This window comes from Gallinula chloropus (genome assembly GCF_964237585.1).
Source record: "Gallinula chloropus genome assembly, chromosome: 1".
Classification (NCBI taxonomy): domain Eukaryota; kingdom Metazoa; phylum Chordata; class Aves; order Gruiformes; family Rallidae; genus Gallinula; species Gallinula chloropus.
The window spans coordinates 65237880-65252501 of NC_140085.1; the positions used below are offsets into that span (position 1 = coordinate 65237880).

The 14622-nt window shown below is 47.3% G+C and overlaps 1 protein-coding gene across 1 annotated transcript; it reads left to right on the forward strand.

Moving 5' to 3' along the window:
• Positions 1–10091: 10091 nt before the first annotated feature.
• Positions 10092–14123, forward strand: LOC311204868 (trypsin I-P1-like; the record flags this gene model as incomplete). Its single annotated transcript, XM_084279127.1, has 5 exons — positions 10092–10131; positions 10825–10993; positions 12061–12314; positions 13138–13274; positions 13974–14123. 5 exons carry the CDS (start codon positions 10092–10094, stop codon positions 14121–14123), a joined length of 750 nt encoding a protein of 249 aa, XP_084135253.1.
• Between the last annotated feature and the right edge of the window lie 499 nt (positions 14124–14622).

A 14622-nucleotide genomic window follows, 5' to 3' on the forward strand; every position in this document is an offset into this window, starting at 1 on the left:
GGCCCCACTTCTGGTGTCACTGGGTGTGCAGAGCAGTGTCATAAATTAGAGAGTTTCTTTCCTTTATTCTGTTTTGAGTCTGTTGTGCCCGTGACGCTGATGGCGGGATGGTCTCTCCCTATCCTTATCTTGACTCCTGAGCCTCTCAATATATATTTTCTCCCCTGTCCAGCTGAAAAGGGGAGTGATAGAGTGGCTTTGGTGGGTGTCTGGCCTCCAGTCATGGTCAAACCACCACAGGCTGTCTGCAATTCACCTCAAATCAGGTGCATTGCTCCTCCATCAGGAAAGACACATGGGGCTGAGCATTAAAAGGAACATCAGCTCCAACATCTGGATTCCTTCTGCCTCTGAGTGTGAAGCAGACAACTGCCATGATACAGAAAGGAAAGAAGCTACATGCCCTGGTCCTGTTCTCAGCTTTCATGTGGAGAGATTTAATTCCTGGCTGTTAATCACTACTGTCCTAGCATGACAGATGCAGGACCAGAGTGATGTCCACAGCAGGGACCTCTGTCTCAGGAGACATCTTTAGATGTTAGGAAAGCAACCTCCACACATAAAAAACAGGCAAAGATTCAACACATTTTTTTATACTTAAAACAGTGATTTAGTTAAAAGATTTAAGAATGGAAGGTTCACACGAAACTTGCAGTGGTTTCCTAAATCATATCACATACACACAGACACACACACAGATGCAGAAGTTAATCTATGACCAAGATTATTTTTTTTTTGCACACTGTAGTGAATTATTCTTCTCCTTCATTGGTGTTTGTCAGCAGACAATCTTTGAGCCCTTCTTCTTCCTCAGCATCTTTAAGTGGTTGATCTTTGAAATTCATGAAATCTACCCTGAGAGGCATCCCATGTCAGGGAGAGATACGGGGTCACAGCCTGCCGCAATCCTGGAGAGCTCAAAGGGTCTCACACAGGATCATTGTTTACAGGATTGATTTTGGTCAGTTTTTCATTCCATTCAGGCCATAATTTTTGTCATTACCATTCTGGTACCTTCTATATCAAGCTATGATCCAGGCAACAGGAGATCCAGGTATGGTTTGGGAGTGCCTGATCATCCCAAATTACTGCACTTCTAAGACAAAAACACAATGTTGGGATCACAAAGTGGTCAGGGGGAGGGCGGTAGAACAGGGAGCACTGGTTCCCCATTCTACCACATGACCTAGGTCAGTCTATCTCTCTGCAGAGTGGTGGTGTGGTCACCTCCTGCCTCTCTGCCTATAAATAGACCATGCCACATTCCAATTACAATTTCGGAAAATGTTTATATTAGGTTAATCGCTATTCAAAATTATTGAAAAATATACATGTTGTTTCATCAAATGTGGTTAGACAGTATTATATTTGTGGGGAAGTCTCAGGGATTTCATCAGGATGTATTTCAAAATGACAAATATTTTGCTTAGTGTCAATGCAAATGTCTTGGACCTTAATAACATTGCTTTCACAAGCAAATCCCTGTTGTTTCTGTACCAGCCATATGTCAACAGCTTGTCATTTGTTCACATTCTGTTGGGTCCATCCTCCATGGTCTAATGGATAGAGTTACATGGTGACATAATCCCAGTGTGATGATTAGGTATCTGATGTAAACCTGTTGTGGGTTGACCCTTGCTGCAGGCCAGATACCCACCAAAGCTACTCTATCACTCCCCTCCTCAGATAAACACGAGGGAAAATATATATTAAGAGACATATGTGTCGAGATAAGGACAGGGAGAGATCATTCCGCCATTAGTGCCACAGGCAAAAGAGGCTCAAAACAGAATAAAACGCATTTAATTTATCACCCAATCAAAACACTGTAGGATAATGAGAAATACAACTAAATTTTAAAACATGCCTCTCCACCCCTTCTTTTTTCCCAGGCTCAACTTTATTCCTGAATTCTGTCCCTCCTCCCCAGAACAGCACAAGGGGACAGGGAAATGGGGTTTGTGGTGAGTTCATCATGTATTGTCTCTGCTGTGCCTTCCTCCTCAGGGGGAGGACTCCTCACACTCTGCCCCTACTCCAGCGTGTGGTCCTACCCACTGGAGACAGTACTCTATGAACTTTTCCAACATTAATTCTTCCCACAGGGCTTCAGTTCTTCACCAACTGCCCCAGCATGGCTTCTATGGGGTGCAGACCTTCAGGAACAGACTGCTCCAGCAGAATTCTCCATGAGGTCACAAGTCAACCCAGCAAACCTGCTCCCGTGTGGGCCTTTCTCCATGGACTGCAGGTCCTGTCAGGAGCTTGCTACAACACAGGTCACAGCATCTTCCATATGTCTCCAGCATGGGGTTTCTCCTCAACCTGTAGATGGGATCTCTGCTCCCCATCATCTTCCATGGGCTGCAGGGGAATGTCTCTCTCTGGCACCTGGAGCACCTCCTCCCTCCACTTCTTAACTGACCATGGTGTCCTTCAAAGGCTGCAGGGGAATCTCTCCTCTGGTACCTTGAGCACCTCCTCCTCACCTTCTTCACTGACCTTGGTGTCTGCTGAGTTTCTTACATCTTCTCACTCCCTTCTCTGGTGCCAAAAAGCATCCACTTGCGGTTTTTTTCTCTTAAATGTGATTCACAGAGGTGCTGTGACTGTTGCTGATGGGCTCGACCTTGTTCAGCAGCCTTCTCCCAGGCAGACCCATTGGTCATCTGGCATTCTATTTTAATTTCTTCTCCTGATGTTCCTCAAAGTAGGGAAACGTTGCCGTAAGCTTCATCTTTGCACCAGCTCCACTCATTCTGTGAGTATACTTTAGTTCCATACATGACCACAATGGAAAGATTTAGATTTCCCTCACCCATGAGTGTTCCCATGGTACTGATACATTTAACACAACCATGAGACCATGGTCACGCTAGGGTTCCTCCAGTAAGACTCCCTGGCAAAACTGGGGGAGCATTCAAATTAGGCACTGATGTTGTTTTGATGGTTTTAGTAATTCTGAGAGATCTTTTTTAGCATTATGTTGCATCCTTTTAGAGTTTTCCATCTGTACAATATTTCAACATTACAACATTCCTTCACAATGTCTTGCATTGTGTATGACTGACATTACAGCATTTTCTATATAGCGTGCAAGAGTTATGAATAATCATAACACAAATCCCTTCCTTATTAACAGGTGGTTGGGTTTCACAAGTCATGTTTATTATGTCTGTTAATGACAAGATGGGTGGCTTATCTGTTTTGACACAACTGTGGCTGATTTCTTGATTGATGATTCATTTGATACAGGTGGGCTTTTGTGGGCAAGCAAGTATTACTGGAATCTTCAATAGCAGTAGGATGATGTGCTTATTTTCATCTTGGAGGAGGCTGTAAGACAAAAGGTAAAATAGACCGGCCTTGGTGAGTTTTTCTGAGCAGTTTGTCCTGTTAGAAAGACAGGAAATTCCACTGTGCACTAATTTGATGTTTTGCACCAGTGCTATCAGTAGCTACCTAGGCAAATGAGGGATGAGGTTAGAGTCACAGGCACAGTACTGATCGATGATAGATTGCCTATCACAGACTGTCCTATCTGTAATGTTGTTGGATATTCGCTTTTCCCAATAGGTGGAGCACCAAGTTCTGCTTTTCTGAAGACTGTGTGGGCTCCCAGGGCTCCCAGCAGGCCCATGCTGATTATTCAGTCGATGAAGTACTTTCAAAAATCAAGTATCCCACTGGACCTTGTGTGGCCTAAGACTCTTTTTCAATAAGCCATTAGCTCTTTCTACTATCGCATCTGATTGAGGATAGTAGAGAGTATTAAATACCCATTGAATTTCTTCCCATTCTTACATATTGCTACATGACAAGTGTGAGCCATTTCATAAGATTTTATTAATTTATTTTTATTTTAGAAATAAAAGGGATTTCTTGCACTATGAGAGAATGCATTACCTTATCATCTGGGTTGACCATGCCATACTTTTGATATGGCAAAGACCTACAGATGTAGGTAATGACATGCAATATTATGTAGCAATCACAATTGTATTATTTAAATCACTGGCTATTCTTATCCAAAATCAAATCAAGTGCCCTCAAAGTAAAGAAGTTTTTCCTCATCATGAGCTGGAAGTTCCCGTGTTCCAATTCATGCCCACTGCCCTGTGTCCTGTCACTGGGCACCACTGAGAAGATTCTGGTCCCTTCCTCTTGACATCCACCCTTTAGATAATTGTAAGTATTGACTAGATCTCCTCTCAGCCTTCTGTTCTCCAGACTAAACAGACCCAGCTCTCCCAGCCTTTCCTTACAAGAGAGATGTTCCAATCCACTCATCATCTTGCAACCTTTATAATCTGTCCTGTGGATCTGATGCGCCAGGCCACGGGATCCACACGAAAGTGAAGATCAGCCTAACTATTCGGTCTGTTTCTCCTGGTTTCAGCTAGGAGAGAGTTAATTTTCATGAGACGGTGGGGTGGAACACAGCCAGGACAGGTGACACCAAACTAGCCAAATGATCATTCCAGACCATATGATGCCATGCTCAGGATAAAAGGGGGACAGCTAGGGAGGGGCAATGTGGCTCCAGGCTGCTTCAGGATGGTCTGGGTGGTGGTCGTGTCATTGGATGAGAAACTGCTTTGTGTGACACCTCTTTTGTATGTTCTAAGTACTGTTCCTGTTATTTTCCTCCTGTTTGCTGTCCCAGGAATTGTCCGTATACCAACCCACGAGCTTTGGTCTTGTACAGACCGAGTTACTCAAATGAAAATACCCATTGAATTTCTTCCCATTCTTGCATATCTCCACATGACAAGTGTGAGCCATTGTGACACTTTGGATGACAACAGGAGTAGGTAGGCTTGAGAACCAAGACAATAGTCCTTGTGCTGTATTTTGTCCATGGCACTTTGTCACCAATTTCAATTTACATTAGGGGCATTCTGTAACAATGGTTTCACATGTTTTTCTGCTAAGAGGTCTACCTCTGCTTTGGTCTGCAAGATAAAGTGCTTCTCTGCTCATGTAGCCTAATTTCTAACTTAACCGTTCCCTCACTTGGTACCTGGTGTATCTCCTGGTTTCATTTCCCTCCTTCTGGCTAAACTGCCCACTTGTTGGTTCCAGTTTGTGGCTGCTTTATTGCCCCTGGCGTCAATTTCACCCATCCCATCTTAAAAGCTGGTTTTTTCCAGCCATGTGTCATAATAGCTGCTGCTCTTGAGTCCTCCAAAGTGAAGATTTATATACTTCCCAGCTTAGGGCTTCCCATCGAGAAAGCCATTGGGTGACACCTGCCCATACAGTGCAGGAGGTGATGTAGGTAACTTTTGCTCTGTTTTGTGGAATGCTGCTAGAACAACTGCCTTTAATTCTCCTACTTGTGTATTGCCTTCACCTTCTTCTGTCACTGGCTCGCTGGTGGTGATCTCTCACGTGGTGATTTCATGTCGCCATCTCCCGTTTGCCTTCTTTGCTGAGGCGTCCCTACACCAAATACCCTCTGTTGGTCTTTTCTCAGTGAGGGGAGGTGCATCAAGAAACCACGAAGGTGTCACTGGCTCTGTTAGTGCTAGTGAGTTGGTGTCTATAAGCATTTGTAATTTGGAACTTTAGGGATGTCCTTTAGGAAATTGCATTTCATCTGCTGCTCCCACCAGGCAGACATACCATTTCCTCGTGCTGGCTGTCTGCTGTGCAATTTCTTCTGGGGAAATCCCACAGTTCCTTTGAGAACTGCTTTTAGCAAATTAAATGTCCCTCTGGTGTGGACAGGTTGTCCATGGTGCATTTTCTCAAGGTGTTTATCTGCTCGAGCTAAGGACAAAAGCCCCTTTTCCCCTTCGGAGTGTCTTTCTTTGGTCCTTTTACATGAAGTCGAGCTGAATAATAAAGGTCTCTTTGGTCCCTCAGGGCCTGTTTGGAATAGATCTACAGTACCACGTTCAGCAAACCCCCATTCTGCTGCAAAAAAAGCTCACAGAAGTGAACTGTCCCCCGTGGCTGAAATCATTTTAATTCCTGTATTAGGGGGTTGACTGCCTCTTCCAGTTCTGTGTCCCGTTTCCATGGTTTTCCCTTTCCAAAAAGTGAGTCCAGTGGGTGAGCAATGGTAGAAAAATCCAGGAACGTTCTTTCTCCAGTACCTTAAAGGACCTGTTCCAATCCTTTTCTCAATTAGGATACTTTCAATTCTTCTGTTTTACTCAGGGTGTCTGGTGGAATTGCTGCACCACCTGCAATCCATCACACACATAAAAGATTTACTTCTCTGTTTGGTCCGTGACATTTTTCAGGTGGAGTTTCAACTCCTGCTTTGTGTAGTGCTTGCCATACTACCTTTGCCACTTCCCCTGCTTTTTCAGGGAAGGTCCTTCCAATTAGCATATCAGCTACATGTGGGTGTGGTTTCACTTCTTGTCTATAAAAGTTCAGCAAGTCCAGCACAAGCAGCTGTGGGGGGATGTGGGTTTCCCTGTGGGGGTCTGTTAGAGGAGTACCATACAACTTCTGAGTTAAAAGCACATTCCTCTATATCCTTCTCCTGTAAGTGGACCATGCAGAAGATGTATCTCACATCTAACTTCACCATCCATGGTGTGCAGCTGCTTGCAAAGTAGCTGTTAAATTGGTCATGTTTGGTACAGCAGCTGTTAGCAGGCTTGTATTAGCATTTAGGCAGCGGTCAGCAATTAGAATCACAGAATGTCCTGAGCTGGAAGGCACCTCTAAGGATCAGTGACTCCAACTCCTGGCTCCACACAGGGCCAGGCAAGTCCGAGCATGGCACTGAGTGCATCGTCCAGATGCTTCTTGAACTCATCCAAGCTCCGTGCTGTGACCCCTTCCCCAAGGAGCCAGCACTGTCAGAAAAAGCCACCCTGAAACACACGTCTTTGTCAGGTCAGCCTTCACCTGAGCCCTCCCATCCCGCTTAAAAGTGGCTGAGCTGCTCCCAGCACCACCTCTATGCTCCAGCAGATGAATGAATGCATTTGGGTAACTCTCCAAACTGTTTGGCAGGACTTTGGCAGACCTGACCTGTCTTTTCTGGGTCGTGGGAGACACCCTGGCATATGGGTGAGAGTCCAGAGGACGTTGAGCTTCTCTCCAGACTCTTACTGGGATAGAGTAGCAGGGAACCACCCAACATTGGGCAGTTCATGAAGACAGGAGAGGTCAGATGGTGTGTCTTTCAACCTTGTAGTCCTCAATGGATTTCTCTGCCACAAATGTGTCCTCTTGTCCTTCCCCAGTCCCCCCATGGCAGTCATAATTGTATACACTCCTCTACATCTCTAAAAGACCAAGAGTCCATGTCTAGAAATAGAAGAACAGCAGAATGCCATGTCATTGGGGAAGGACAAACACAGGCAGAGCAGACAAGTCAAGAGGCTGTGACAAAAGGTTTGCTCAGGTGTACAAAGGTGGAGGGTCAGAAGCTTTGGCGCATGTACCAGCCTCTAGCATCAAGCTCTCTGAGATGTTCAAGGTCTGGCCTCAGAAAGTGAAACTCCTGCCCTTTATGCTCCTGGGAAGCTTTATCTCTGTCAGCCCACGGTCTCCACAGGTTTCCCTTTCCCAGGACCTTGCATCAACCTGCACAAAGGCTGATGCAAAGGAGTCTAGCGATGATGCAGCTGGCCAAAGTACTTGCACTAGACCATGTTTTTCCAGAAACATAATCTACCATCGCTTGTCCATTGCCAATATCTAACAAGCCTCCATTCCCCAGCCATGCTCCTTCCTGTGCCCTGGTGCCACCAGCAGCCTGCTGCAGCATCACTGCAGTAAAGGAGACAGTTATTTACAGCTGCAGATGTACCCCCGGAGTGACCGTTTAGAAAGACCCTGAAAAATCCCCTTACAATGTGCCTGAAGAAGGTTGAGCACCATTGAGCAGAAGAGGGTATTTACATTTCAGGTAGGGATGCCATCATAAGGAAGGAAAGGAAGGAAAAAGGAAGGAAAGGAAGGAAGGGTGGAGGGAGAGGTGGGGGAAGGTGTTCCAATTTCAGCCTGAACACAAAGCAGTCTGTTCATCCTTCACAGCTCTCACTGAAAGGCCTGAAGGACTGTTCTGGAGCATTCTGCCTGCTGGATGACCTCTGATTTGTGCATCGCAACCAGTCTGTGTGCCCTGCTCGCACGCACGCCTGGAGTCCTGGGAATCATGGGGGTCTCTGCAAGGGGCCCCTGAGGGGCAGACAGGAGGATGGGAGGGACTTGGGCAAGCTAAATGCACTAGATATCTACAATCAAGGACTTAGCAACACAAGAACCATGGGAACTATGACCTCGGACTTTTGCCGTGAGCTCCGGCAGTAGCCCAGGAAGAGCCCAGCAGTGTCCTCTCCTTGCTGTAAGCAGACTCTTTTCAGAGAGTCTCAGACAGACCCTTTTCTTCAAGCAGATTACCAGCCAGCCCTATACCATGCCTTTCTTGCTGTTAAGAATAACCCATCAGCCAGAGATCAGGGGAGATTAAAGAAGTAACAACACCACCACCTATTTGGATAATAAACCAAACATTAAACCTGGTGAAAAGAAGGAAAATGAAGCTGTCCTTTGTAGCCCCAGCGTTGCCTAATAGCCAACACCTGAGCAGCATCGGCACATACCGTTCTAAAATTGTGCTGACAGCCTGCCTCTGTGCCAGGGGCACGTTTTGGACAAAGCAGCTGTAGAGCCACAGAAAGATCAAATCATGCTCTCCTGTAAAATAGGAATTGCTCTTGCTCTTTTTAGTTACCATGGGATTAGACAGTCTTGGTAAATTCTGCCATGTTTAGTCCTGTGACAGATCTTTCCCTTTTCCACAGGAAGCTTCTGATCCTTCTGGTTTGTTTCTCAAGACAAAACATGTCTGTAAGAAAACTGTGCACTGCTACCACCTTAAAGTCCAAGACAAGTCAAATCATACAGCTCCCTGGAGGAGTCACTGGCCTTGGACACATTCTTAAACGTGAAGGAAAAATCCCACCTGGACAGTGCCACCATGTGTACTAGTGCTGCAGGGCTCTCAAAGAACCGACCTCAAAATGAAGCTGAAAGATCATTCCTTTTTAGTCCCTCATGCCATTTCAGCACCACAAAGCACATGACTTCAGTTCCCAGTCACGTGAGGTCATCCCATGTCTTGCAGCAGCTAGCATGATGAAGTTGGCTGCTGCTTGGGAAAGGATTATTCATCAAACACATTAAGCTTCAGTAACCTCAGCATCATGACAGAAATTGCCACTCTTTCAGAGAAGGATTTCAGAACTCTCAATATTTGTGTCACAGTATTTTTCCTTCTCTACGTTACATGCATAAGCATCACCGTCGTACTGAAATCCTTCTATGGCAAAAATGAGCCTCTATAGAACATTCCAAAGCTAAATTACAAATGTGGTTCAGTACGGAAGTTGAGAGTATCCTATGGATTAGGTGAAAGAAATAAGGAAAGAGAGAAAGCTTGCCAAGAGAGGTGGTGTGCATTCCAACTTTTGAGCCATTAGGTTTGGGTGGCTGGTGGGGGAAACAGAGTAGGGATTTTGTGCTCTCTTCCTGAAGCTGCTTCTGAATCACAATGTTTGAGAAAACACTGTGGGGTTCTGCATGATAAACACACACACATCACTGAAGGAAAGGGATCTGCTGAAATAAACTTAAACTGAACATTTGGAGGTTTTGGGGTCCTGTTTTTCTCCAAAATGAACTTGTGTCTTACTGTCCATTACCTGCAGTGTTTGGATGCTGTTAAAAATGTGCATTTTTAAGAAGGACACCATCTGCACAGAGGATTCTCCAGGGGGCTTGAGGGTTGCTATCAGCAGGTGCTGCGTATAAGAACGAGGCCTGTGAAAAACCACACATCTTCCAAAGCCCAAATGTATTTTTACTTTGAAGGCTGCCCTCTGAAATAATTTAAAATAGCTTTCTATCTGAGGAAAGGTTTATGATTAACGGACATGCTATTTGCACTTTCTTCCAGTGCCTGTGAATGCCTACATTTGGATCTTCAAATTTTCCACTGTGTACATTTTGTCTGGAGAAAACCTTGGACTAGAGATAAGGCCATTTCCCAAACTGTATTTCTAGCAGCTCGCGCTTCCAGTCCCCCAGTCCGGGCTTGAGGCTGTGTCAAGATCATGAAACTCATACTGCTTGTCGCCTTTGTCGGGGTGGCTGGTGAGTGTATTTTGTATTTCTGCTTTTCTCATTTATAGGGAAGCTCCTTTCCTGAGGAAATGTGCAAGGCAGCGTCTTGTGGGAAAGAGAAGTCCATTGCGACCTGCAAAAGCTTTAAGGCAGGGGCTGCAGCTTCTTTTGGCTGCTGTCTGCTCACAACAGCTTGAGAATGGGGAAGGAATGTCTTTGTAGTGGCTCTTGAGCCAGGAATGCTGAAGCGTGTCCATAGCCTCAGAAAAGAGTCTCTCTTGTGAGGCCTGAGAAGCACAAAGATCTCACCTCAGGCGCAGGAAGACAGAAAGCTGCTGTAAATTTTTGCACTATGGGTGGGTGCACCAAGAAAATATCTCTGCAGACTTGTTTTGCACTTACAGTCAGTCCACCAGTGAGCACTGCTGTGGGTGGGATCCTGGGACAGGCACACCTTGGATGCGACCCAATGAGAGCATGTTCATGGCCTCACGGTCGCGTTGGGAGTAGCAGCCAGTGCTTCAGGTGCAGATACGTGAGACACCAGTCAAAGCCTGATCATGTTGTTTCAGGGAGCAGCAAAGGAATGTCCATTAGACTTGCCCACCGCTGCTACCGTGAGCTTTTAGAGAAGTAGAGCTCACAGGTGAAATGCTTCTTTCAGTCACAGGGGCACAAGATTCCTTGTGTCAGATGTTGACATATGCAATCTCTCTCTCCCAGTTGCCCTCCCCCTCAACGCTGACGATGACGATGACAAGATTGTGGGAGGCTACACCTGTGCAGAGAACTCTGTCCCCTATCAGGTGTCCCTGAATTCTGGGTATCACTTCTGTGGAGGCTCCCTCATCAGCAGCCAGTGGGTCGTGTCAGCCGCTCACTGCTACAAGTCGTGAGTGTTAAAAAATAAATACAAATTCCTCTGTAACCTACTTCTTTCTTCCAGTTCACTTCTAGCAGGTATTCTGGGCTGAGAGATCTGTTCTGATGGGATAGAACCAAGGAATGGGTGGCTCATTCAGAACGCTGGGCTGAGGCATCGTGAGGGGTCTTCCCTTCCCTTCCCTTCCCTTCCCTTCCCTTCCCTTCCCTTCCCTTCCCTTCCCTTCCCTTCCCTTCCCTTCCCTTCCCTTCCCTTCCCTTCCCTTCCCTTCCCTTCCCTTCCCTTCCCTTCCCTTCCCTTCCCTTCCCTTCCCTTCCCTTCCCTTCCCTTCCCTTCCCTTCCCTTCCCTTCCCTTCCCTTCCCTTCCCTTCCCTTCCCTTCCCTTCCCTTCCCTTCCCTTCCCTTCCCTTCCCTTCCCTTCCCTTCCCTTCCCTTCCCTTCCCTTCCCTTCCCTTCCCTTCCCTTCCCTTCCCTTCCCTTCCCTTCCCTTCCCTTCCCTTCCCTTCCCTTCCCTTCCCTTCCCTTCCCTTCCCTTCCCTTCCCTTCCCTTCCCTTCCCTTCCCTTCCCTTCCCTTCCCTTCCCTTCCCTTCCCTTCCCTTCCCTTCCCTTCCCTTCCCTTCCCTTCCCTTCCCTTCCCTTCCCTTCCCTTCCCTTCCCTTCCCTTCCCTTCCCTTCCCTTCCCTTCCCGCAGAACACTTTCTGACATGACAAGTTATGGGCTCAGATTCTCTTAGAAACCACATTAATCTGGCTAACATCTGGTCTCTGGAGAGCAGGAAGAGGGATGGGGTTGGGGTGATGGCAGTGATTCTTTTTCCAGGGTGTTTGTATAAAGCACCCCTACATGTTCAGCCTGCCCCAGCTGAACAAAAGAACCCTGCCAAAATTCACCACCTGTACTGGGAGGGGGGACGGTCTCAGTGTGGACCCCCAGCGTTTATCGCAGGACAAGAAAGATGACCTGCATCTGCTACGACAGCGATGCTGACGGGCATGCAGTGATGGGGAGATGCCCCATACCCTGTCAGCAGCAGTCTCTGCTGCCATTATATGTGCCACTCCTTCTCTTTTCCAGTCGCATCCAAGTGCAGCTCGGGAAACATAACCTGGAACTAACAGAATCGTCACAGCAGCTGATTAGTTCATCTAAAATCATCCGCCACTCTGGATACAGCTCCTATACGCTGGACAATGACATTATGCTCATCAAGCTTGCCACTCCAGCCCAGCTCAACCGAGCTGTCCAGACAATTGCCCTGCCTACCAGCTGCGTGACTGCAGGCACCGAATGCCTGATCTCTGGCTGGGGCAACACATTCGACAGTGCGCGTAAGTACTGGGGGGGGATGTACAGCACCACCAGGGCCCGTGAGACGCTCTAAGACCTCGTGGCCACCTGCAGCCTCACCTCAGGGTAGGGCACACAGACGTGCTGTGGGACAGGCCTTTTCGAGTGATCTGTCCGTGCAGGACAGTAGCCATTTCACTGCTTGAAAGGCAGGCCTTTCATAGAATCATAGAATCATAGAATGGCCTTTGTAAGGTCCTTCCTCTTGTTCTGTGTCTCAAGCATGGAATGGCTTCGGTCACCCACGTGCCAGCGTGTTCACTGGTGTGTTCACAGCACCACGAATTCTGTGGCCTGGCGCTACCAGCTGTGCAGGGCCAGACAGTAGCAGCTTCTGTGATGTCGATAGAGTGGTCGGCTCTCTGAGAACAAGATCAAATCCCTGATTGCTGGTCTAAGTTTGCTACAGGAGAGCTCCGTTCCCTTGCACCGATGGTCACTGGTGTCTCATCCACTGACGACAAGTAAACCCCCACCGCAGGAGAGGATGGTTTTCCTGCTTTTCTTAAGTTTCCTCCAGCCCATGTGCTACAAGAGTAGCTCTTTGCTCCACACTTGCCGTTTTATGATTGCTCCAGGTGTCAGAAAAATTAACGCGGCTGCAAGTGTGGAATGGTGGATCCATGGGTAGAATCTGTTCCATCTAAAGCAAAGGAATCCATGCTGCGATTCCTGTTCAGAGGGAAAATGACAACTGCTGAAAGAGGATAGTTTGGTCATTACTTTTCTGCTAAGAAAGATCTTCTCTGGCCTCTGAAATGATCTCGGGGATGTTGTCAACCATCTCTCCCTGCTCTCTTGTAGAGCCGTATCCTGATGAGTTGCAGTGCCTGAAGGCTCCTGTGCTCACCTCCAGCGAGTGCTCCTCAGCCTACCCTGGGCAAATTACCAAGAACATGATATGTGTCGGATTCCTGGAGGGAGGGAAAGACTCCTGCCAGGTAAAACATCTGCCTCTGTTTCTCTTCTGCCTTTTGCTCATACAAGAGGCCATCATAGGGTTAGGGGTGGGAGAGGCTTAGGGGGGAAGCTGCTCGTGGAGTGAGGCTAGGTTTTGGTTTTGTCCCACCCGGTCAATCATTGTCCCTTTCCCAAGAAAGCAGATACCTCTGCCCTCATTCTCTGCAAGTAGACGATGCCGCCTCCTGCGCCGTAGCTTACTGAAAACAGAGCATCACTGCACCAGAGAGTCAGCAGTAACCACGGTGGCTTTAGGGCTTTAGAGCACAAATGCTAGTTTTGGACTCCCCAGAAATGAAAGAGCCAGTATGCCAAGATCCAGCCAGTCTGGGAAATGAACACACAGTGACGATTGCTCTGCATTTCACATGTGCCCAGCTCCAAGGAAATACCTGGCAGAATAATCTTTAAGACACACCTGTCCTACCCGTCTGCCAAAGTCTGCCTCCCCCAAAAAACGGGCAGCTTGCTCATCCTTCGGTGTGGTGCCCTGGCAGATAAAACCAGGCACCCTGGAGGTAAAGTGGCATCAGCTGTAGGGGAGTAAGGGGAAAGGACCTTGGTAGAACAACAGTGTAGAAAAAGACCTCGAGGGAGGTCCCTGGCTTTCTGGGGTCTCTAGCTCACCGCTTACGCTGATACCATTTGCTGCTGACAATCCCAATCCTTCATGTGCACAGGGGGATTCCGGCGGTCCAGTGGTCTGCAACGGGCAGCTCCAGGGCATTGTTTCCTGGGGTATTGGATGTGCCCAGGCAGGCTATCCTGGGGTGTACACTAAGGTCTGCAATTACGTCTCCTGGATCCAGCAAACTATTGCTGCCAACTGAGACTCTTCTTCTACGTGACCTGCTTTTTTTGCCTCATCACTTTCTTCTCATTTGGGACCGGACATACAAAAATTATCAAAAAATAAAGAATTTCAGGCACCCTTTCTCTGTGCAACATTTCTCTGGGTACTTCCATAGGCTGTGAACGGAGGACTGGGGCAGGGAATTTTGCTCTGGGGAAAACAGTTCATATTTATAGCGCCTCTCAGCTAGCAGGATCTTGAACATTTTGCAGACTCATCTTCTGGAGGCTTTCAATCAGCTACGTGCAGCCATTTCTAGAGCAGAACATCTTTTCTGTTTATCAGCACCTACTCAGGTGCCACAAAACTGCCTAGAACAGCTAAGAGAGTGCACTGAATCACACAGGCAGAACACTCCACTCCTACTGTAGAAAACAGCAGGCAGCAACACAAACACTCTCCACCCACCCCTACTCCCACCCGCAACAAAAATCCCCAAGGTGTGGCCTGTCATCCTTCCCTTTAGCCTATTTTCA